Source organism: Vollenhovia emeryi, unplaced genomic scaffold, assembly GCF_000949405.1.
Source record: "Vollenhovia emeryi isolate VEMERY1.0 unplaced genomic scaffold, V.emery_V1.0 DF939163.1, whole genome shotgun sequence".
Classification (NCBI taxonomy): domain Eukaryota; kingdom Metazoa; phylum Arthropoda; class Insecta; order Hymenoptera; family Formicidae; genus Vollenhovia; species Vollenhovia emeryi.
This window is the reverse complement of record NW_011967203.1, coordinates 128,846-153,618: the sequence shown is the minus strand read 5'-3', so window position 1 is coordinate 153,618 and position 24,773 is coordinate 128,846. Positions and strand designations below refer to the sequence as shown.

Genomic DNA, 24,773 nt, shown 5'->3' with positions numbered 1-24,773 from the left:
TGTGTTAAAACGTCGGTTTTGTTTTACATATTTAATAACGAAATATATAAAGTGAACAACGCACACCGAGCGAATACTTTGCGCAATAGAATCTGTGCGTTATTGATTATATAATTTGACAGGAACTCAAAGGAGAATTATTTATAAATGCATTAGGTATATGTTTTTTATCACAAATATATTTATTATTGTTAGATATAAAATCTTTTAGAAATATGTTCGAAGGGGGCGCGTGAACGTCCGTATCACAATATACGCAAAAAAATAAAGAGATTTTTCCTAAAAGTATCGAAAATAATTCATTGTCTGCGCAGAAAGAGGGTTCAAACTTAAACTTTAGCAGTCTTCGCGAAAAATATTGATAACATATAAGTCTATTCTATTTTGTTCATAAATAATTCACGCACCGTAGAATACTGTTGTTTCGTATAAAATTATCAGCATACAGTAATAATAAAAGTAATGTTAATCATAAAATAATGAAGATGTAACTTACAGAAATTTGCTTTCTAATGGCAAGCTGAGCGATCGTTATGCATTAACCAATTTTTGCATAACGTGCAAAACCACGCGTTTCTACCATCACGTTATGATGTAGAATTAGAACATAAAAATTTAGCAAATTGAAAAATTTTGAACGGTTTGTGGTTAATAATTGAGTTTCTTACAGGATATTACATTTCCTAATTTGCAATCGCAATCCCCATCACTTTGAATTCATATACCGCATTATTTATTTTCTACGTCACGAGATCTACATATAAAATTAATATACAAAAAATATGATCTCTTTTACCTGTCTAGCTAACTTTTATTACTCATTTACATGGAAAATTCGATATAATTTCCATCATTGACACCCTCGATTTCATTCCCGTGATAAATTAACGCGAGCGTTGTCATAAATCCGACTTGGCTAACCGAACTTTAAGCTGCTTGGAAGAGCCGGATGTTGATTTGCTCTACGATTTCTGCGCGTATGTCTTTCATCTCGAATTCGTCAGACAAAAATTTCTAGTTCACTAAAGCCTAATCTACAATGTGCTTTCTGCATCTAGAAACATTCTATTTTATATAAACAAATCGAAACGCTTAAAACATTTGTCGACAATGTACGATTGTACAGTATACCTATAGTATACAATTCATTCACTTGCGCAAACTTTTTAAATGTATTTAGTGACTACAAAATAGAATGTTTCTAGATGCAGAGAGCACACTGTAGATTAGACTCACCGATCTGCGGAAACAATCCGTAAGGCGCGGCAAGTAACATTTTGATCCTAAACTCTTTGGTAATTGACGCGAGTTCCTAAGAAAGGCGCGATCTGTCAAATTACTGCCGTCTTTTTTTCAACAAAACTACAACTAGCAACAGGTAAACGGCTTCTCGTGTATGGCGTGTGCAATACTGGTGTTCTGTGGGCTCTCCTCGACGGAGGGTGAGGGCAGCATATCGTCGCTTCTAAGGAAGCTATTAGAATCGGATATCTTGAGGGTTGTGTTGATATCGTTATTGTCCGACGCCATTCTCCGTAGGCTCATGGCGATCGCCAGGAAAACGGTCTCTACCCCCTCGTTATGTAGCACCGAGATCTCGTGATATGTAGCACCGATTGTCGTGGCGTACCTCCGACCCTCCTCGCCGTCGACCTGTCGCTGCTGCACCAGGTCGGACTTGTTGCCGATCAGAGCTAGCACCATCGTCTCCTCCACGTTCTGTTGCAGCTCCTTCACCCAACCCTTGATCGCCGCGAAGGTGTTGTACTGCGTAAGATCGAACACTAGCATGGCAGCGTTGGAGTTCCTATAATACATTGGCGCCATGGAGCGAAATCTCTCCTGACCAGCCGTGTCCCACACCTAAAAGCGATGCCTTTTTAATTCTTTAACGTTAATTTAATTCTTTTTTTTAACGCTGTCAAGCTTGAGTATTGTTGCTGGATAAAGCGTGAATTTTACGTCACCGAAGGCGCGATAACGATATCGAGACAACAGAAGTGAAAAGTGGGTGGAATCAACGGGTCAGTGGGTTAATTGAAAAGATAACGCGGATACGAGAAATGGTATCTCGTATCTCTATTAATTCGTCGTCGAGGTGAGATCTATTGGGTCTGAGTTAATTGCTGAGTATTGATACAAAAGCGTAGAGAAATGTGATTTTTTTTTAAAGCCTACTTGCAATTTTATCCTCGCATCGTCCAAATTGATCTTGCAGTTGAAGAACGACGCCCCTATCGTGGGACTTGCATGTTCGATATTCCCCAAGTAACGACCGATCAAGCTCGTTTTGCCAACACCTGAAAATGATATCGTGATTCGTGCTCCAATGGTACTTGTGTGCGATTTTTCAACATTAGTGTTGTCACTCGATAACATTCATCGAACATTCCACGTACCGCAAAAAATCGATCATCTTATCTGATAGCGAGTGTATTTCAAGCTGCCGCACGAGCCTTCATTCGATATTACAGATAAATGAATTTTCGCATATTCAATTGCGTCCATTATACTTAATTATACTTAACGACTGTTTATTTTCAAGCGGATAATCATATTTCTTCAAATAAATGCTAGATTTAATGTACGATAATAATTTGATCGGCGAAACTAATGTAAAATGCAAGAGCGAGAATATTGGGCGAATATCTTTCAGAAATAATATAATTTATCATTTACAATTCCCGCTTTAGACGAATTACAATTAGTGCGGGATCTCAGGATAGAAGTCTATAATTTTTTTATAGACTTTATCCGGAGACCCCAGATTTATAGACGAGAAAATTGATAATTTTATACGCCGCGCGTACACTGAGAAAAAGTTATTGAAATTACTAAATACGTTTAATCGGCAGTATTTCTTAAGTTCAAATATACACATATGTTTTTAAGTTAAACATACAGTGATTTTATTTGTTGAAACATATATTTTTATGAATTAACGAATATTTTACGAGTTGACAAATATTTGCTTGACAGCCCGCGATCGCCGCATACAGTCGAATCAAGATATATTTCTTGATTCAACACTTTTTTTCAGTGTATACGTACTTTATACAATGTATACGTGTATGTACGTTTCCGATTCGTCAAACGTTTCGTGTTGCGCGGCACTTAAAATTACGAGCGGAATTCCATTCCAAATTCTGGCACACCTTGCAGATCGTCCGCGTAAAGTGAGCTTTATATATAACACTTCTTCATTTACATACAACAGCGATTGGACGTTTTACATTATACATTTCTGTCTCTTCAAACCGACTGATCTCTTTCGCAGCGTCGTATCTCGATTCTACGCAATTTGTGGTTCTTCTGCTTAAACGCTTAGTTTGGTCCAGAATGAGAAGAAGTAAAAATTGCGTAAAATCGAGATACAACCTGTGAAAGAGCGCCTTGTGGAAGAGGTCGGTCGAAACGTTCCGTATTACGCGGCGTTTAAAGTCACGAGTGGAATGCCATTTCTGCCGCTCCAAAGTAGAGGGTCTCTAGTTCAAAGTGAGCTTTCACGCGGCTTTGTTTACGTATAATAACGATTACTATCACGCGCAACTGCTCGACGTTTTGTTTTCGTGTGACGTAGCACCGCCGTCATTCGTAAACACGCGGTCGGCCGCCTGCTCGGTCACCCGCCATTCGCGAGGCGAAGCTCCGAGCAGGCGTGTGAGCGGCACGAGGTGTTCCGCGTGTCGTCGCGTTAAGTCTCCCCGAGACGCAATCCCGGCGATTTCTACAAGAAAATGCGATTGTTTCCTACGATTACTTTCTACGAATATCTCTCCGCGTGACCGAACTTCATTTCCACGTTTCGTAACAGTCTCGAGGTAATAATTATTAACCGAGGTAGAATGTTTCGCGCGATGCGTTCGTCGGTATCGAAAATACGACACGGAATAAGACTTGTAAAGAGTGAAGGCTGGTTTATGCAAGGCCGTAACCGTTAGCTTATGCCGGAATCGCTAAAAATTAACCAATTACAGTCAATTATTCTCTTCACTTTTAACGGTGATTGAACAATTTTTACCGATTCCCGCATGAGTTAACAGTTACGGCCTTGCATAAACCAGCCTTGAGAACAAGATCGGCCCCATTATTTTCGCATTTGATTTTGGTCACAAAGTAGGTACCAAACGAAAAGTCTAAGGAGCCTTTGGAGTGGATACCATAGGTAAACTCTGAGACTGACATATCTGTAATCAGTTTGACGAGACCTTCCGTCTGGTACCTACTTTGTCACCAAAATCGAATGCGAAAAAAAATGAGGCCATTTGCCTGTGGACACTTGTTCTCACTCTTCGGCTCTTGGTGATATTCACAGGTGCAAAGTTTCCTTTAAGCTTGTTCTACAATGGACGCAAAACGCTAGACGCTAAGCCGCAACGCAAGGAATCGGCCAGTCGATCATTCTTCTTATATTTGACCGCGATTGACCGATTTCTTACGTCACGGCTTAGCATCTAGCGTGTTACGTCCATTGTAGAATAAATCAGAAGGTATCCCGTCGCGCTTCAAACCTTTCCGACCGACAATTATTTGTCGACTGTTTTCGGAGTAATATGCAAATCGCCGGGTCAAGTAATTAGAGCGAAGGAAACCCCGTGACACGTATCGAACGTTCGGTAACAATTGATACGACGTGTATACGACAGGAATAGAGGTTCGGTATTTAGTTGTATTTAGTTCAATCGTGTTAGATACCTCGCGATAAATTATTTAATACATCAGCTTAGTGCTCGCCGTGTTTTCGCGATATACGGCAAAATGCGTGCGCGCGTGTGTGTGTGTGTGTGTGTGTGTGTGTGTGTGTGTGTGCGTGCGTGCACAAGGTCATGCTGTTATTCACGCAACGAGTCTCGAGCGGGCAGACTATTATCCCTCGAAGCACGATCGCGATAAGTATCAGAAGAGATGATCAATCCTTTTAAATGATTAACGAACGCTCGTACACACGACTGCTTCATTTTTGTGATTAACGGATCGATTAAACGAGGCAACGACTATCGACGACTTTGGCAAGGTGGCCGTTTCTCGCGATTGATTCGTAGTGACTGAAGCAGCGAGAAAAATACGAGAATCATTACGCGCGATATTTATGGGCAATTTAAATGCAGATTACGAACAACTAAATTCTCTAATGAATTTTGATACTTTCGAGTGTACATATTTTTGGTTCTGCACGTCTATTTTTGAACGACCCGTCGCGTCGTAATTAGCTACCTGCTAGACTTTATTAATCATATCATAGCGTAGCTAATCGAGATAAAGTTACCAAAGTCATTTTTCAAATATGTTATATTTCAGTCGTTAACAGAATCCAATCGATTCGATAAGTAATTAAACTCGTTGCGCCAATCCGCTGAGCGAATTGCAGCTTCGTGCGATCGTACTTTTCTCGCGTTATTTTTCCATCGTAATTTTTTTCATCGTGAAGCGCGCGACGAATTAATACCAGGAGTGTCTTGCAAAGTGCGCGATTGTACTTAATTCTATTTTTCCGATTTATTGTGTGTGCAGAGTGTGCGTGCGACGAGTGAGCAGAGCAAGACGAAGGCCAGGGGGAAGGAGGAGGCTTGACGGCATCGCACGACGGCGAGGCAACCACGGGGTAAGTGACTTATTATTTACTTGTGATTACTGATTCTTTACGGAATTGATCGGAGCTATAACAATTTAAATATCTCCGCTTGAAGAATAGACGAATAAAAAATTTGTATGTAACTCGGGTATATTTGTATTTTACAAATCAATGCAACTATTTGGTGCAGTCATAACTTGCATCGTGTCAACGAGTCGAATGAACTTTTACTTCGATTGAAGCGACGAATCGGCGAAAATGATAATAATCATACAAGATTTTGAATGAAAAATTTAGGTAAAGGGTATTCGCTCTACAAATATTACACGAAAGTAAAAATCTTCATACTAATATAATGCGAATAATTATTAAATAACGCAGCATTGCTCAGCTAATTACCGCACGTACTTTCTGCACGGTAGAAATTGAAAAACAAAATTAATCGAGCAATAAAGATGGGTATGTTACAGTGCTCCGAAAATTGAATGACAAATGGCAGATCGGCACGCGTGAACTCCGCGCGATATTGTTGACTTTAAGATTGCGATGGCTTCAGAATTAATTAAGACTTCGGTATCTTCGCATTAGGACTTTGTCGGTTTCGATCAGTTTTAATCTTCGATTAGCTTCTGATTTCTGCACGCGTTGTATCGAGAACCGTGTCGCGTTGCGGATTTTGACCTCCAGATCCGGAAACGTGTCATAATGCGAGCATAAATATTATCGCTGGTTCCCGCGAAACGAAGATATCTGGCTTTGGGCTTGAAGAGACCGCCTTTTGCAATTACACCATAGACATAATAAAGGGCTAGAAACTATGATAAGGAAATCTTTATAGCAGGAAGACGGTCAAGAGGCGGAATGGTTTGTCAACGCGTTAATTATTTGTCTCCGTGTATCAGACGTGAAATTGTTCCCATAACAATCGTAGAGATAACGATCGCAAGCCCGCCAAACGCTTGGAGGAGAATCCAGAAAGCGGATCGAAACGTTTGCAATTTTTACGATCGTTATCTCCGCGATTACAAGGATAACAAGTACGGACCTGAGCAGAATGGCTGTCTTGTACTCTTGAGACAATGTTTCGTGTTTTAAATCTTTGTCTTAAAGTAACGCACAATAACTGTCTGGTGACTTAAGAATACAAGACATACATACGTCGGCGCGAATATTAACACGAGGAGTTATTTCATCAATTAAGATCATTCTATGCGAAGATACCGAGGCCTTAATTAATTCTTAAGTCGTCGCAATCTTAAAGTCAATAAATCATTTTATTTCATCGGTTAAAAATTCGCTCCCTCGAGCGAACTTTACTCTCGCGCAACGCGATAGACTGCCGATAGACTACGCGCCAGACGTCGCGACGTGCATCTAGTCGCACAGCGCACAGGCGGCGGTGCGGGACACGGATTCACACGTGTGAATGCGTGTGCGTGGGCAACGTTCACCTAACCTAGCCTCTCTGCGAGACACAATGAACGACGCACTGGAAAACGGGTGACCCGATCCCGCAGGTGCGCGATCACTTCCTCGCCGTCCGCGCGACTCGCCGCTTCGGAGGGGCCGCGCGTGTCCTGCCCTGTCCTGTCCCTTGGCTGGCATTATATAACGATAATCACGGTGGCTTCGTCGCCTCGTTTACCGATGCACGCTTACCTTGCGAACCCAGCATAACTACTTTTCCCTCTATCGTCCTCATGTTCGACGCCACTACATAATCGAACTGGGGAGTCCGCGCTCCGCCGAGCCGGATTTCTCCGCGTGAACCGCGCGATCGGGTGGGCAAAAGCGCGACGGCGTTTTGACGTTTTCCACACTTCTAGCGGGTATCCCGCGATTATTGCCCCGCTGATCGGTAACTTGGGCTCGCCACTCTCTCTCTCTTTCTCTCTCCCTGCGAGGCCGTTCTCTGAGGCCGTTGCCATCTCCCAACGGTATGCGACGGCTTCTGCCGCCTCCTCCTTTCGGTTGATAAGACCAAATCGATCGGAGTGGGACGGCTGATAGATAGGGACTCGTTTGATTCGATTCGCCGCGCCAGGTCGCGCGAGGCAAAGTCCAATCCGGGTCAAATCGTCGGATTGAACAATTGAATCACGTTCGTTGCGAATAACCGTCGTTCGATAAGTTATCTACGGAGTGGTGACTTTGGTGATTGCCTTAGTTCAGTCTCGCGTGTGTGACAAGTTTCACGCGTTCTTTCGCAGATGGCCACCTCCTATATTCATTTCTCACTTTGATAAGTTCTCTTCGTAATGACGAGCGATTTGCACCGTCATCTGTGTCAATTCTGTATCTTACACCATAGTGGAAATGCTAAAGTGTGCGGCTCTGTCTCTGAGGGAACGGTTAGAAAGAGACAAAGCTATATTGTAAGATACAGAAGTAAACCCCCGGGCACCTTACATGGAAATGAATCGAAATTGTTCAATTATTTCCTAGATTTCTATTATGTTTTCTAGGGGAAATGAAATAGTTCCGGAATCCATTCCGAAAGGCCCGGCCCCACGGTGCTAGAATTTGGTCTAAAGTCTATCACACAATGCCAGGCAACAGGCAATAGGAATTGGGAATAGAATTTTTAACGCGTTGGATTCGTCGGAAATTTTCTTCCAACCAATCCAACGCGTCAGAAATTCTATTCCCTGTTCCTGTTGCCTGTTGCCTGTTGGCATTGTGTTTGGGCCTTAAGTTCTAGTTTCGAGAAATGTGTTGCCAATCAAGTTACAATTTTTATGGAATAGTTGCACGTTGTGCACTCGAGACAAAGCTATATTGTAAGATGCAGAATCAAACCCCTGGGCACCTTTCATGGAAATAAATCGGAATTGTTCAATTATTTCCTAGATTTCTATTATGTTTTCTAGGGGAAACGAAATAGTTCCGGAATCCATTCCGAAAGGCCTGGGCTCTACGGTGCTAGAACTTGGACCAAGTTCTAGCATCTTGGACTCGGGCTTGAACGCGTCCACGATAGATATGTACCTTGGATTCGGCGAATCTGCGAATCCGGGTTCAATACACCGTAGATATTCGCATACATTTTGTATATTATGTATGCTCGTGTATACATTTTTAACGGAGATGGCGAAGAGGGGGAAAATCGCGATAAGATGGAATCGAAATAAGAAGCGGGATGGCAAGATGGCTCTATTTACATCCCTTCATTTAAAAAGATTGATATAATTACGCTATTTCTCTCGATGGATATATTTCTGGGGGACTCGCCGTTCCCATCCGAGCGGTTTATTTCTATACAAAGCGCGATATCGAGCATCTGTTTTTATACGATGAAACTTGTCTCTCATTTAACACAACAACGCGACTTAATTAATATTAAATACAGCAGTACGTGCGGGTAATTAGTTAACGTTGAATTTATCTTGATACCAACGCGCGTTACTGGCGCGACCGCGATGCACGCTCGCGCGGCGGCGGCTCGGTTGTATTTTATCACGGGGAATTACCCTCATTTTCGATTTCATACAGGGATCGGCGTTTCACGGGGCGTCGCGTCGCCTCCCTGGCGCGCAGACGTTAGTTTAATTCGCATTACTTCCCTCGTAAATCCGTCGAGACTCGGTGCGCCTGCATAACGTAAAATTCATATATGTACCCGCGCGCGCGTGTATATCTCGCGGTAAGCGTTCGCCGAAGGACCAGGGGGGTTGCGGAGGGTGGAATCGTGGACCAGGAAACCGCGGAGAGAGAGCTTCGCGAGATTCCGGCGCTCGTTTTCGATCCCACCCGGGCGAGCGCTTTTTCCCTCCCTCCCGCCCACCCTCTCCCGTCCGTCTTCTCTCTTTGAGCCGGGGCTGTTCCGATTCCAGGCAGTTTTTGCTGAAACATCGTACCGTTGATCCGGCATTTTCCAGGCCGCTTGGTTTATCGCTCGGCTTGATCCCTCTGTTCGTACCGCGGTGTTACAAGCCCCTGCAATCGATGTTTTCGTCCCATCTTTCTTACTCCGGGCTAGGTTCTTACGGCCTCTCCTCTTCTCCCCGATCCTTTCCTCCACTGCGCCGTCGCTTTCTCCTCCCCCTCCCCTCTTCGCGTTTGCCTCCGTTATCGGAATTTATCTATATATATTTTCCTTTATCCCCGTTTCTCTCTCCCTCTCTCTCTCGACTTTTCCCAAACCCCGACAGATAACCGCCGCCACCGCCGTTTGTCTCTCGACTCCTTATAGTTACATATACGCGGCGATGTAAGCTCCGCACGGTCCCCTGACCGCGCATTCGAGACCTCGCTCTCGCTCGGGGAGGAATCGACTTGCGATATCGAGTAAAGTTGCGATGGAGATACATTACACGGCGCGCCGCGCCGGCGAGAGAATGGAGTTTCGTCGAATTTATTTTTCTCGAGGAGCGATTGAGGAAAACGAGGCGTTTGGCGATATCGATATACGTTATTTTGCTCTTTCGTCGAGACTTCGCTTACAATATTCGATTCACTCGCGGCCATGTATTTTGACAATTCCTCCGCGAGCGGCCCGATCCTCCCCGCTCCACGACCTCGTTTGTCCATTAACTCCGTTCCCTTTAATGCATCGTAGCCGCGGCTCCTCCACGGTGTTTTGACACTCGCCGATGCGTAACGTCGACCACTATAACACGCCGCCCGGTCCATTTTGCAACGGGATTTATTTGCGCCAGCCCTGCCACCCTCCTGAGAATCGTCGCGACGCTCTCGCTGCCGATAGAATCATTGTCGTATTTCATCGCGGGATAGGGGAGGCACGGGGGGGGGAGGGGGAAGTGGAATCCCCCGGAAGTGGACGAAGTGGTGCAATCCCGAAAGATCGTGCGCGCCGCAGACAGGAAGCGCACGGTCAGAGGATATAAATTGAATCGCGGGGTTCCTCGCATCCGACGCGTAAAAGCGAGTTCGCACGCCCTTTAAATCGTCAATGCGCCACTGTCTCCCCCTTTCCCTCCCCCCACGCGACTTCCCTGCTTTCGCTTTATTGCGGCGCTAGACAACCATTATGGGGCGGAAGATGCCAATAATTTTCGTGGCGCGCCGCGAGATTCACGTCCAACTCGGCGACAGTTCGCCGTCCGTTAATTCGGTGTTCTTGACTTTCGGATGTGTCTGCTCTTACGTTCGAATGACTTCCCGGTTCCTAACGCACTTATTAACGTGGAATAGTTCCTCTCCCGATGTGTGCTGCAGTCGAATGTACCTGAAATGTCGTTGCTAATGGAAGGAATAAAATCGCATAATAATTTTTTTTTCTTTCGAAATTATTCGCGCATTCGGGAAGAAGATGAAAGCGATAAGAAGCGTCGCGCGTACGTTGCAAGAGCGAGACTCATTGTTAATTAAGGCCATCGCAGATATGGTGAGCCGCAGGATTAGCCCAAAGTATTCTCGTACCGGTCGCGGTGACCTGTGGCTAGCCGTTGGCTTAGATACACGGGGCTTAGATTCGCCTTGGGTTTGCTCCGGGCCACCCTCACGAAGGCGATACGTCAACGTCATAATGGGGGCCATAAATCCAGCTCGCACGCGCCTAAACCTCGTCCGCTCGTGGGGGGGGCCGCACGCGGACCACGCATCGCAACCGTCCATAATCCGTCCGCGTGTTCATACCTCTACCTTAGTTTGCACACTGACTTCATTGGATATTCTGGAGACGTCATCCGTCATACCGTTTCCGACCGAGGTGCCGTGAGAAAGTACCTACGGGCACATAAATACAGGGATTATGCAACGTTGTTAATTCGGATCGAAAGGGCAGTAACGTTATCGAGAATCTAATTGCAGCCGAGGCAAAATGTGCTTGCAGAAAAAATTAATATTTTCTTGGCAAAATTTAACAAATTCAATATTCCTAAAACTGGTTCCACTCCTCTCTTTTTAAGATAATTTATACAATTATAGAGAATATTATGCATTACTGTTAATTTTTTCTGATCGTATTTGAAAGAACAGAACCTAATACGTTGACAGAAAATATACTGTGTTTATTATTTTTTTCATTAACTCCCACAGTTATTTACAATCTGTCACAAATTTTGACAATAAGTAAATTTTTTATTACACTATAAGTGTGCTGGTGTTTTCCCATTAGAAAACGCCATTTAGTTTACATTAGCTTGGTTGTAATTCCTGGGCGTCAATTTAATTTATTTGTATCTCTTTAGTCCTCTTTTGTCATGACTTTCTTGAAGTAACCTACTTGCTAAATACTGTGTTTATAGAAAAAGTTATTTTAATGTTTTCTTGAAGGCAAGTCTACCTCCTTTTTTAAGCTGATTTATATAATTCGTGATATTAATTACGCTGTAGAACAACGACGTAGGGGGGCTATAATAATGGTGTCGCGTTAACATAATTTCACACAGCCGCCATCACAATTTCTCTCCGCAGGTGCTAGAATCTAGATTACTCGGGCTATATACGCAGGTAATTAACCGAAAGCAGTTTGTAGAAATAATGTCACCCTTATAAGATCGCGCGGGTAAGGCGAAATATAAATCTACTCTACGTTTTCTTTCCGCTCCACGCTAACCCGAGCGTGTCTCGTTGGCGAATCGGTGACGGTAACCGTTGCGGCCCATGTCGCAGTGTCGTTGATGGGCGAAATGTAAGTGGTTGGCAGTAACCTCCGAGTTATCGTGCGGCGAACAGGGTCGTAACGAGCATACCGAGCGTAGAACGCAGGTTACCGGTCGAAGATTGACATTCTGCCACGGTCTTATGGCCAATAAGGGTTGTTTACCCTGACGTTGTAACACGCACGCGATCGTACGTCAGGCGACGGCGGCAGTGTCCCTGTAAAGTCGTCAATCCGCTGTATACCTGCTGTCAGCTATCGCTACTATTAACGTTCCGGTTATGACCTACTAACAATATCAAACACGAGCGAGCGACGGTGGGAGAATTTTTACGAAGAGAATATAAGTTGGAAAATCTAGATTAAATATGTGTAAATGTGTACGTGTAAATATTGCGAGCACGATACGCGCTATGCGGTCGTCGACAGATGCATAAAACGTTTCTTTTTGTCTCTTTTGAGACGATCTGTCGTGAGTAATAGATGCTATGATTTCCCAAGAGTCTCTCTCACTCTCTCATACACACACGCATTAAAGTTACTACATTTTTATACGAACGTGTGACAAACGTATCTTTCTATTGTACGATATTATAACTGAAAATATCGCGCTTGAAATTATAGCATTATTCGTAACACAATTGGCATTAATGGAATAATCGCGACGAAATTGTAATAAATATTTCAGCGTTACGAGCGCACCTATCGACGGCCCGCAGAATTTGGTAATATTTATGTTCTCGTTAGAGCAGGTCATTGGATTACGTGCTACACTCGATTTCGGTTGTATCGGTTTTGCTGCGGCAAGTAGGTTAATGGCGAAACCATTTCGAGACCTTTAACGTCGGTATCGCGAAGCGATAGTTTCAATTCAATTTCGGGGAGTCAATTATGTGAGAACGGCGGATGCGCTTTTAGATTATTCGCGATAAAGCATTCGCAGTGAAACGAATTATTGTGAAAATATTCATTTATCCGCTTTGAAATTACACGTATAATAACACGTATATAACACGCATAAAAATAACAATGAGTGGGAAAATTGGTTTTATTTTAATAGCCACTGCTAATGTATAGTGGAGTAATGAAAATGGGAAATATATAGGTATACAAAACCCCGGCTTGCAAAATGCAGAGTGATGAAATAATATGAAGCAATAACGTAATTGGTATCTGAAAATGCACGAAAGCGGAGCGCGACGCGAAACGTCGAGCGGCGAGAGATGATAGAAAAGTGTTGGGAAGGCCGGATAATTTATCAGAGTAGAAATTTAATTTTCTTGAAAGCAAAGAGAGCTACGCGGCGACGAAGAAAACTCGCAGTAATGCGGCGCCTGCAATCCGCGGTTCAATCGAAATCGCACGATCATTAAATAAACGCAGCGTTTGAAGCGATATCGATTCTATTTCCTCCTTCCTCGAGGGGAAAGAAATTTCACGGTAAAACGCGTTGATGTAATGCTTCTCATTTGTCAATGTAGAAAGCGGGAGGCATCGATTTAACCATCAATTCGCGAGTATAATTCCGATTCGAATCTAATTATCGAGTGCTATCAGATGTAAAGGGTAAAAGAAATGCGGGGCGAGAGTACGTAGCGTTTCCATTTGCCGAAACGTCGTCGGTTGATCTGAAAACGAAGCGGGGTCTCGAGCAACGAGAGGCGAGAAAGTGGGAGCGAGCGACGGAACGTTCGTTGCCTTCGTCTTCGACGAAGACGAAGACGACGACGGCGACACTTGCTGGTCGCCAAGAGCAACGTAGCAACAATCCCGTTTAGTACTCCCAGCGTGTCTGCGCGGTGGAGAGTACAGAAACGTGGTGGTGGCGGCGGCAGGCGAACGAGCTCTGTGGCGGTGCCAAGGGGAGGGTGTGCACGAAGGGTGGATGAAAAGTGAAGAGTGGGGTACCAGGATACGAGACGGCTGGCTAGGGTGGTGTTGCGGGGTGTCGAGGGGCGCGCAGGAGGATGACGGAGGCAGTCGGAGGATACAGGGGATCGGGCGGAGGGCCGAGGCAGAACGGGGGTGGAGGAGGGTGGTCTGGGTGGTTGGTTGGTGATGCATTGCGCGAACTCCCCGCGGCGAGGTCACGTGACTCGTACCCCCGGCCTATCATTGATCGCTCCCCGGAGGAACGTCGGACACACTGTACCCACCAAGCATTGTACCTTGCACCTTACCAGTTTTCGGAGGGCAATCCGCAAAGGAGAGACGTGGTGAGGTGGACGGTAGATGTTTCCGCCAGCGACACTTCCAAACGTCGTCCCGGCGCTCTATGATTTCATGCTTTGCCGTTTGCCATTTTTTCTTTCCTTCGACTCGCGTCTCCTGCGCTTTGCAGAACACTTTATACTAAATCTTTGCAACAGATACGCAAAGGTAGGAGCGATACTATTATCTTGCGCCTTATCGATCAATGTCGCGATAATAATGCAGCCCGATAGTCTTCCGCGCGACACACACACACAGTGCGATATCAGTAATATTGCAAACAATAAATATTCCGCTTGTGTTTCCCGGAATATTAGGATGCCCAAGTAACATTTGAATGTGCGCGTGTCGAGTGAAAACATGCGAAGCTATTTTTTCCCTGACAGAGACCGGGAAGACACTTTAGCAGAGTGTTACACCTGAAAAATTCCTATCTTTCTTTCTCCGTGTTATTCGCCGCTTCGCAACAAGCGTTCTCCTCGCGAAATAGGTTGTAATATAATAAAATAGGACAAGCTAAATATTTTATGCCCTCGTACACAGAATGTTATACGTGAAATAACCCGGTTGCGCGTATCTCGTAGAGAATATCGGAGAGACAAAGAGAAATATTACACAGAGCGCCGGGCGCTTCCATTTGGAACATAATAATTTATACGCTTTGAAGAATTGAAATTTCCTATATTTCACATACACGACGCGGTATACCAGAATAAATATTAATTATTTTAAAATGCACGGGGAATAATCACAATTCCGAAACAGTCGACTGCGATGTTATGGTTAATTCTCACCGAGCCCGCAGCCCCGGAGCTTCCATATATCGAAATAGACAGAATAATTTATGGTTACACGTCGCGCGATGAAGCTAATTAGCAAATGATATTTAACGGCGTGATAACGCCCTTGCGCGTGTCCGTACATCGGCACGGATGCGTGCAGCATCCGTTTCGGATTCGTTCAATGTGTAATTATGAAAAATCTGTGTCATTTGTGTGCTTTATGCGATTCCTACTGATCGTTACACGTGTGAACGCCACCAATGGCGCCTCCTGCCAGCAGATCACGCTCGGCTGTTACAGATTTATTGGCATTCGCGTTCGCGTCCGTACCGACAAAAGGCGGTTAACAGTTAATATGTGTAACCATAAAATATAAAATTCAAAAGAGGGGGGAAAATATATGCGTCACGTACTTTCGGAAAAATTTTTTAATATCTGGAGAATTTTGCGTCGCTGCCTTCTCCATGCGAATATACTGCGGATGAAATTTTCATCCGGCTTACGGACAAATACAAGGAGTTCCGAGATCGTTTATCGCGTTTATTGTACAGATTCTTGCTAATAGGAAAATAATAACGCCGAACAAAGAGCCGCCGGCAGCTTGCCGACGATCCCGAGGTGACGTTCGACGGGAATTGGAATTTCCTGCGGTTCTTTTGTGATGCAAAGAGAAGAGGCCGGGGAAACAGCGGCGTCGGTGCGAGCGGGAGACAGCGATGTCTTTTAGAATTAAATAGTTACGACACCCTCAAAGGCCAGCTGCTCGGACTCGGAATCTCGGCTCTCGCAACCCTCCCTGGCAACCTGCTCCTTTCCCGCGAAAACTCTTTAAATCGCTCCTTTTGCTCCCGGCGAGAGAGAATTTATTAAAAGGGTGAAGTCGAAGAAAAGAAGGGTAAGCAGCTAGTCGGGGCCTAAAAGCGAGCCGAGCTTTAATATACTTTGATTGATAGGATTAGCACTTGCTCGATTCGTGGGGCGGACTCTCGGTTGGGCCGAAGGAACATTGGGAATCGCGTGAATTCTCCTGCGAAAAGTATGACGAGATCTTTGCCGCGAGCGATTAGAATCTGTGACAACGACACTCGTGCCGACATGCGTACGTGTATGTACATTTTTCAGAAATGCAAATCAATTCCGCTCTGTTTCTCGTAATTCTGTCGTAATTTCTCGTAAACTCGTCGTTCGTCAGAAACGCGTGACAGATGGAATGGCGAAGAAAGAGGTTGAATTCTGGGGAGATCTTGAAGGTAGGGTGGGAACGGATGAACCGGATGGTGGCAACGCGGAAAGCCGTGTAAGAAAGAACGAGAGACGAAGAGAGGTGGCAGGGAGGATGGGTACAAGAATAATTGAAGACGAGTTTCCTTCACTTCGCGGATGGGGGTGGTTGCGCCAATGGGCGTGGGGGAGTAGGCTGTTGATGGAGGCAGCACCAGATGTTATCTTCCTCCTTGGGGTGACACCATCAACTTTTAGACAATGCGAGGACTTTTCGGCGAAATATCAAACTTCGGTCGCGTCTTGTCGACGCCAGTCTCCCTCTTCGCTTCTCATCCCGTCCTGGCACAACTCCGTTCACCGATGACACAGTTGGCCGTTATTATTAAAATGTAAATTTCTCCGGAGATTTGTCTCCAGCGACGATATATCTGGAATTTGTCCTTATTACTGTAAGATCGTATTGCGCAGCAAATGTACGTGTAAAATCAAGAGCAAGATTGAGTGGATATTCAACAGACGTCATAACTATATTATAGTTTAGTTAATATTCTTTTCTTTGTCGAAATTATGTGCGACGAATATTATGATTTATATTTTTCTTCAAACATTTCAAAACGTTACAAATTAAAATTTTTCTCCGACTCGCTAAGCTGTAAACTAAATTATCGGAACTGAGCAAAGTATAATCGCGGTATCTTTGTGCGCTTATCCCGTCATTTATCTCGTACTATCTCTTTGTCGAAGATAAAATCGCGCGAAGCGTTTTTCCTCACCTCGTACATTGTCAAAAGCGGACTATTACTGACCAGTCGTATCAGTGTGGAGTAAAATGACCGTTCGGTCTGCCGTCTAGAAAGGGAAAATAGCAGTTGAAACGACCCTCTTTTTCTTTCCAAGTAACAGCAAGACGATTATGGCCATTCGACTCGCGGAAGGGAATCGAATGATTTGATCTTGGCGAGATAAAACTGAGGCGAGGTGGGACGCGAGGAATAGAGAGAGAGAGAGAGAGAAACGTGGGCGAAACACGGCCAACTCGCAGTAGGAAATGGAGGTGAATTCAGGTACTCGAGGTCGGGCAAGGGAGACAGATACCACGATGCAAGATGGCAAGAAAATGGGGGTAGAAGGCTAAGTATGAGATCGGGTACCTTTATCGACGCCATCCTACTCGTAAATTGAATCAAAAGGAGGCGAAATGAGGAGACGACTTCGGAGGGGGCGGTGCGCGAGGCGACGACAGCGAAGGGTATTTTACCGGGAGTTAAAATGGGCCCTTAATCAATGTCCCTTCTTAACTACAAGCCATGAGATAAACGGCCGGAAATGACGCCCCGATAAGAAAATTGCTTACCCGACGTCTCTCTCGGCGCGACGACTCTTTCGAAAATTGCCTCGCTTTCCCAACATCCGGTGCGTATCTTTATCCGCGCCCCTTGGTAAACCGTTATCAAAATTGATGTCCACCCTATTGATGATTTTATCCATCGACATCCTGAAAAGGAAAAACGGGACGTTGCTTTAAAACGCGACACAGTTTAGCGTCGTGTATTAAAACGATCATAATTGTGCGATCAGTGTTAAATCAAAACGAATAAAGTGCGATATTTTTATTTATTGGATGTTGGCGCGATAATTTTTTCTTTGCAAGCTTGTACGAAGATTTCGCACCAATAGAGCTCATTACCCGTAGAACAAGTTACACCCTCGTTTACCGCGGCAATTTATTACAGATATCAATCTTTGGTATGTGAAACAGTCCTTCACAGCATTTGCATGCACGGGACGCTGCCCCGACGACAGGTGCGGCCGCAGATAAGCGGTCGAATTTTTGGGCCAATTATTGGCATTTCGCAAAGCATTTCGGGCTGAGGATAAGCGCCTGGACTTAACGAGCATCGTGGCATAATGCGTTCTTTTGCTGATGCGGCTATGTCGAGGGCATGACGCAGGTGTTGCGCTATCTTCCGCGTGTCCGCAGGATATCGATTGTTCCGTATTTGGTTACAATTTATTGCACGAAATTACTGATTTACGATTGCGCGAGCTAGCAGTTGAAACATTATCATTATTACGTTTGCGATTATGAAGCAGAAAGCGTCATGCTTTATGAATTATAATTTATTGAAACATGCCGCGTACTTTTTATATATCAACAATGTGTAAAATGCAATAGCCATTGTTACCAAGTTGACGACTTATCGATGGTATACATACCTGTCGAATGAATATGTAAGACCATCTTACCGATGGGTGCAATTTTGGAGAAAAAATTGGAGTTACTGACCTCGCGAGTAGTTGATTATACGAGATATCTGGCGCAACACTGGTAGCGAATCTCATAGGCTATGCAACAATTATCATGCAAATAGGCGGCCGTTTAGCGGCTGCGGATCGCGCGGAATTGAAATTCCGACCGCGTCTAGGGGAGGAAGACGGAACGTGCGAGAGACGAGCGGTTGCCTGTATTTTAATGCTCTTACACGCAGCGTCAAGTATTTAAGATAGTCGCTATAAGAAGATCGTGGAAAGGAAGGGAGATGGCAACGATAGAGAGTGAGAGAGAGAGATTAACGAAATAAAGGAAATCGGAAGGCGCGAGGGGGTGGGAGAAGACATCGTCTTGTAGGAACACGCTGTTAAGTATGGGTTTACGGCAGATGCATATCGCGATGTATATATTGTGTTTTACTCGGGGAAGTGCGTTCCGGAGTAATAAAGGTGCCGGCGGATGGTCGAATACCGCCGCCGCCGTTTCCGCGAGACGGTCCTCGATTACATATTCAGACGTACACGTCGACACGATCGCGAAGGGGAATACAATTACGAGGCAGGATAGAAATTTGAGGTAATTTCGAGGGCTCTATGATTTCGATTCTTCCCGGAACGACACGAAAATTCTAACGCTGGATTTATATAACGACGTTGTAGACGAGATCGGAGACGAGTAGAAATGTCTAGCGATTTCGGTGCGTGGCAATTTCGATTTGACAACAAAACATTGCAGAATCTCGACTTACGCCACTATTACGATCGATGGCTCGAATTAGTGATGGGCGATTTTCACTCGATTCTTTTTTTCATCGATATTTTGAAATTCGATTAATCCCTACATCGATAGTTTTTTTATTCAATGTTACTAGTTACTTTATCTTAGAGCCTCTTCTATCAACCTCGGTTGCGGTTAATTGTGCAGGGAGGCCAACAGATTTTCTATTGGATACGATTATCCTTCACCTCTATTTTATATTGACATTACGGCTCGCTTGTCGCGTAATATTATTTCCACTTTCCAGATAAGCGATATGTTGATTAGCGTTTCAATCACAGGTAATCCACTTCTTTCTTTTATAAATTAAGTTTCATGAAATATTAAAGAAAGTTTAAGAATATTTATATATATACTTTTTATTATATTTTTCACAAATCCTTAATAATTTGTGGCGGTCACAAAGATCATTTTTAGATACTTCGTAGCCAATGAAATGTTTCATACAACATCTTTAGATAAATTTAGATAAATTCGGTAAATAAAAAGCACAGAGTATAAAATTTACTGATCTCACTCATGTACGCTACGGTGTCTCTTGAATTATAAGTTTATTATTAGAATTATATATTAGTAGAAATATATCGCCCATCACTAGTTTGCTCATACTACATAAACTTTCTGCGCTTAGATTCTTGTTCTTCTTCTAGATACCGCTTCAGTATGAATATATGTTTTCAAATAAGGAAAAGTCTACAGAATTTATGCACCACAAACCATACATTTATAAAATAACTATGAACAGTCTTTTTCTATTATAAATTTCATATTGGAGAGAGATAAGAAATTGAAAAATATCGATTATTATCGGTGTTTCTCACTAATAATCGATTAGCAAAATCGTAATTTTTGGTTAGCGATTATTTCTGTATCGATTCTTTTTTTGTTTCAACATCGCCCATTCCTAGCTCGAATAGATCGGTGCTGCGTGGCCGCGAAAGAAAGCGAGCTCGTCGCGCAGGTAGATCGCGCGGAGCGACGAGATTTATACCTCGTGGAATCCCGTCGCGAGAGACTGTCCTCCGCGAGCACCTTAAGAACGGAGCATCAGAGTCTGCCCGGCGAGAGGATGGAAAGGGAAGAGAGCGAGGAGTTATCTCTAGATATATACCGGCCGTGCGGGCGACGGGAACGACGACAAATGTATCGAGGTATTCCCGAGGAATTGAACCGCAGCTCGCGCGCCTCTCGCTGGGACGCTCTTGCCGCGGGGTCACGCGAAATATGCTCGTTCCTCCTTCGACAATTTGATCCCGCCGATGAGATAGCATTGTGAATCCCGCGGTAAGCGCGCGACCGGCCAACCGGCCGGCCGGCCGGCCGGCTGGCTGGCTGGCTGGTTGGCCGGTTGGCTGGCTGGCTGGCTGGTTTGGCTGGCTGGCTACGAGACGATGACTCGATGCCGGTAACCGCGACCGGCTTCTACTCCACTCTCTTTCTCCCGCCTTCGGGCTCCCTCCGTTCTCTCCCTTTCGCTCCTCTTTCCGCCAGCAGTCGAGATATTTATATCGGACGACCGAGACTCGCCGATAGCGCGCGCGTTACCTCTTTTCTCGGCAGCCACGCTACTTACGCGATGGTAGTCGAGCTTTCATGTTTCTATCTGGTACCGTGCCGCCGTGCAGTTCCCTCTCTTGCTCTCGCCACACATCTCTTCCTTGTACTTCTCTGTCCTATTTTCGCCCTTTCCTCGCTTCACCCACGGCGATGTCTGTACGCGTACGGCTTTAGCGTGAGAGCAGTACATTACCGGTTAGTTCGCGTATCGCCTGCCACCTTCGTCTTCCCTCCCCGCCGCCTTTTTCCCTTCTTTCCTTTTACCTTCTACCTCCAACTTGTCCCACTCTATTCTTTCTCTCCCTGTCTCTTTTTATCTACAATTCTGTTCCCCCCTCGACTTTTCTTTTTCTTCTTCTCGTCCTGCCGTCCACTGTCCTCCGGTCTCTGAGTTACATATATACGCAGCGTGGCCACATGTTTTAACACGTGTTTCGCGCAAAAATTCACTTCGCGATTCGCCGATAAGCGCGCCGATGTTTCTCCCAGATTGCACCGTTGGCAGTGCCATTATACTCCCGCGGCGATTTCTGGATTGTCGCGTAGTAAATATCCCACAGTCAGATTCTCCTCGCGCGATCCTCCGCACCGAGAGAGGGATTCCTTTGCTCCACGAGTTCTCGCACGGTTTCGGGAATGCCGTAGATCTGTAGATAGCGATCGAAGGTGCTCGTCTGCGCCGCTCGAAATTTCGCACTCGGTAAACGCGCGATAATCCTCGGTTTTAACGGCAGTTAAGTTCCGATCAGGCAATGAACACAACCGTCCGTGATTGTTAATATTAAATACAATGTATCATTGCGCATTGAGCACCGTCGGCACGTAACATTCCATTTGTCGCGAAACGAGCGTGGACCTTCGTTTCTACGTGTGCTCGGCTAGAATGGTGGCGATTCGACGCACCGCCACACGCAGTCGTAGCGAGTTGCATCGTTGCAGGATAAGCGCTCGCGTGATATAAAGCCACGCATAAACGCTACCGAGCGGAGTATTACCGTAGTAGGTGTACGTTATTAGATAGATAGAGTAAGAGAGGGAGACAGAGAGTGCTGGCGCATTATGATGAGAGGAGTGGATTGGTAAATACACAAGCCACTCGCCGTAACTCACACCAAGCCCGGCGAATTATAAATTATGGTCGGTCGTTGCGCGGGCGCGCGCTCGCACCTGGTAAGCGACGTCGGGACGAAGCCGACTCGTCGGGGATGATTTCTCACCGGGATGCTTAACGGACGGAAAAATTATGTTTCGCGCCCGGGATCATTTTGTCGTGGTCGCGCCGCAAGGTGTGCGCGCGGGCACGCGTAAAAATTATCGCGCCGTTTATTGCCCGGGTCTTCGCCATCTGGTTTACGCGAGATGTGCGACGGTAACGCGCGAGAGGTTGTTTTTTTGTTTAATTGTAATTCGAGTACAATTTATGAAACGACGACTGTGACATTAACATTTTTGATGGGCCGATCGGCGAATTTATTCAATTAATTTTTACAAGAAACGGCGCGGGGAAATAAATATATTCGGTATTCATAATGGCCTCAGGAAATATACATTGGCATTGTAGAATATTTCGAAGCGTTCGATGTGCCCGCCCAGCCGGGTCCCCAAATCGCCTTCCGGCAAAAAGGGTCGATCAATTTCAGATTTATAGTCCGGCCGCGTTAATTAGTAACCTGGCGTCTGAAACGGCGAGAAAAAACACCGTCTCCCACCTCCTGCTGTCTCTTGAGGTTCCGAGAGTGGCAAGTTGCCGGTTTTGTCGGCAAGTCGCTCGATATCGAGCCTCTATCGAGCGACGGTCTTGTGTAATGGATCGTGTCAACTTGCGTTGAAAAGTGCAAAACACGACTTGTATTTAACATTTTTATTAATTGCGGGAATAATGTTCAGCCGTCGCTCTTATTAAACGTATACACTCTTGACAGTAGTAGCGAATATAGATGTAAGACGTTTTGAGAGGACAAGCCAATTAGGCTTCGCGACGTCGCATCCTCGGGATCTGAAGTGGCAAGCAGGTGTGAGACGAGTATAATCGTGTATATATGCGTGCGTACGCGTGAAACGGTCGTGTTAACACACGTGCGAATCCGGCGGACACAGCGGGGTATCAAATCATTTCTCGCCGCGCGGTTCAGGCTCCTACGGATCCGTTCTTCCTACCTGCCTTCGCCGGCCAGAAATTGTCTCCTCGCCAGAGTTCACGCGTACGAATAACTTAAACGTTAAACACCGACGAGAGCTTTGTATCCGCTAGCCTTGTATTTGCATCCACTACTGCGCTTACACGCGTACACCGGTCATGTTCGATGTTGCGATCCTGTGCAAAAAAAAAACTGGGAAAGACAGAGGGAGAGGGAACGCGAAAACGCATGCATTTTCCGCTTTATCGCGGCAACCAGGTCGCGCTCGTTATCTATCGGGTAGAGCTGTCTACTTTGTCGAATGCGCTGTTGCACGAGCACTTGTCAATGGTATCGTTTGACACGCAGTTATCGGCCACACTTCATCAAGCCGCGATATCGTTTCGACTTCGATGGCGGCACGTTTCGCGTTTCGCGCTGCGTATAACACGCGTTGGCCACCAGTTGTGCACTTTCTTCGCGACCGCGACTCCGCCCCCGCAAACGCCCCTTAGGAATTATGCGGTCCGTTGCGTCATGAAGCGGTACACCTGTGTGTGGTCGTGTCTCTTCGGCAAAAACGTGACTCGACTGCCCGATGAGTTCGGTCATTTTGAAAACGAGGTGAATACATAATTTCCGAGAAGCGAAATTACTGGGTGGGATGTGTCGTTACCACAGCGCGAATTTATCGCGTGCGTAAAAGGCGTATCCGCGAGATGCGCGTAGCAATCTTCAACGCGTGGGATTTCGTTCGAAATGCTTAATACAATTTCGCGCCAAACGCGAGGTTTATATCGACTTTTCGAAATAGAAACTCTGCAGACCTAAAATCTGTATCGTACCTAGAGACCCTGTAATCACTCTGGGAAAAAAAGACAGGTAGCAACCCATTTTGGGGCCCACAATTAGTAATCGAATTATTACTTAAGAGGCACTAACCGAAATGTTAAGTTGCTTAACTACAAAAAAAACGGTCAAAATTTTTCCCAGAGTGGAGTTACGAACAATACAAATAATTCGATCAATACTAATTGTGAGCCCCAAAATGGGTTGCTAACTGTCTTTTTTTCCCAGAGCAGAGACTGGCCATAAGAGTTCGCCTAATTCCTACGAGAGATTTTACATAGAATCGTAGAATCGTACAAGAGTGAGATGTTTCTCTCTCTCTCTCTCTCTCTCTCTCTCGCCTGGCAGTATGAGTTGGTCAAATTCCTGCGAGTGAGAGAGAAACATAGACTATCTCACTCTTGCACGATTCTATATAGAATCTCTCGCAGGAATTTGACAAAGTCTTGGCCAGTCTCTGATTACAGGGTCTCTAATCGTACCGAACGAGCGTCGACCCCTCGTGCACGGATGAGGAACCGCGGCAGGTCGTCGATTCTCGATCCTCGAAATCGACCGGCATCGCGTGTTCTACGCGCTATATACGACCCGAGATCCATTTTGAGTCGTGTTGTACCCGACGTGGCGTCGCGGAGCCACGAGGGACCTAATCCTCCGAACTTGCACAGTCCGTGCAGCACAAAATCGCGCCTTTCACGAACATGTGTCTGACATTTTTAATCGTCGGATTAAAATAACTGATGCCAAGGTGTAGCCCCGGAATCCATTATCCGGCGGCGGATGAGGGACCGGCCACCCAAAGTGTCGCGTGTCCCCCGGGACCTGCCAGGCGATGTGGACCGTTTTA

General features: G+C 45.3%; 2 protein-coding genes across 4 annotated transcripts; both read right to left on the bottom strand.

Annotated features, from left to right (window-relative positions):
• Positions 1 to 159: 159 nt before the first annotated feature.
• On the bottom strand, positions 160 to 14,506 carry LOC105564504 (ras-related protein RabJ). Of its 3 annotated transcripts, XM_012016919.1 has the most exons (5): positions 14,318 to 14,506; positions 12,069 to 12,355; positions 11,178 to 11,260; positions 2,179 to 2,302; positions 160 to 1,863 (listed from the first exon to the last, which is right to left on the bottom strand). In XM_012016919.1, exons 3-5 carry the CDS (start codon positions 11,225 to 11,227, stop codon positions 1,369 to 1,371), a joined length of 669 nt encoding a protein of 222 aa, XP_011872309.1. In that variant the 5' UTR covers positions 11,228 to 11,260; positions 12,069 to 12,355; positions 14,318 to 14,506; the 3' UTR covers positions 160 to 1,368. The 3 variants fall into 3 exon arrangements, with proteins under 3 accessions (XP_011872309.1, XP_011872308.1, XP_011872310.1); XM_012016918.1 differs by lacking the exon at positions 12,069 to 12,355; XM_012016920.1 differs by lacking the exons at positions 11,178 to 11,260; positions 12,069 to 12,355; positions 14,318 to 14,506 and adding an exon at positions 7,232 to 7,489 and having other exon boundaries at positions 2,179 to 2,300.
• A 2,034-nt stretch (positions 14,507 to 16,540) lies between these two features.
• Positions 16,541 to 23,750, bottom strand: LOC105564505. Its single transcript, XM_012016922.1, has 4 exons — positions 23,118 to 23,750; positions 17,709 to 17,849; positions 17,128 to 17,203; positions 16,541 to 16,782 (listed from the first exon to the last, which is right to left on the bottom strand). Exons 2-4 carry the CDS (start codon positions 17,846 to 17,848, stop codon positions 16,684 to 16,686), a joined length of 315 nt encoding a protein of 104 aa, XP_011872312.1. The 5' UTR covers position 17,849; positions 23,118 to 23,750; the 3' UTR covers positions 16,541 to 16,683.
• Between the last annotated feature and the right edge of the window lie 1,023 nt (positions 23,751 to 24,773).

Coding starts and splice junctions, on each gene's coding strand:
- LOC105564504 (XM_012016919.1), bottom strand. CDS start 11,227: ATGACGGATGACGTCTCCAGAATATCCAATGAAGTCAGTGTGCAAACT. Junction 2,303..11,177: donor GAAGTCAGTGTGCAAACTAA/GGTAGAGGTATG, acceptor GATATCATTTTC/AGGTGTTGGCAAAACGAGCT. Junction 1,864..2,178: donor ATGCGAGGATAAAATTGCAA/GTAGGCTTTAAA, acceptor CATCGCTTTTAG/GTGTGGGACACGGCTGGTCA.
- LOC105564505 (XM_012016922.1), bottom strand. CDS start 17,848: ATGTCGATGGATAAAATCATCAATAGGGTGGACATCAATTTTGATAAC. Junction 17,204..17,708: donor CGCGCCGAGAGAGACGTCGG/GTAAGCAATTTT, acceptor TTCCCTTTCTAG/ACGGCAGACCGAACGGTCAT. Junction 16,783..17,127: donor CGCTTTTGACAATGTACGAG/GTGAGGAAAAAC, acceptor GACAAATTCCAG/ATATATCGTCGCTGGAGACA.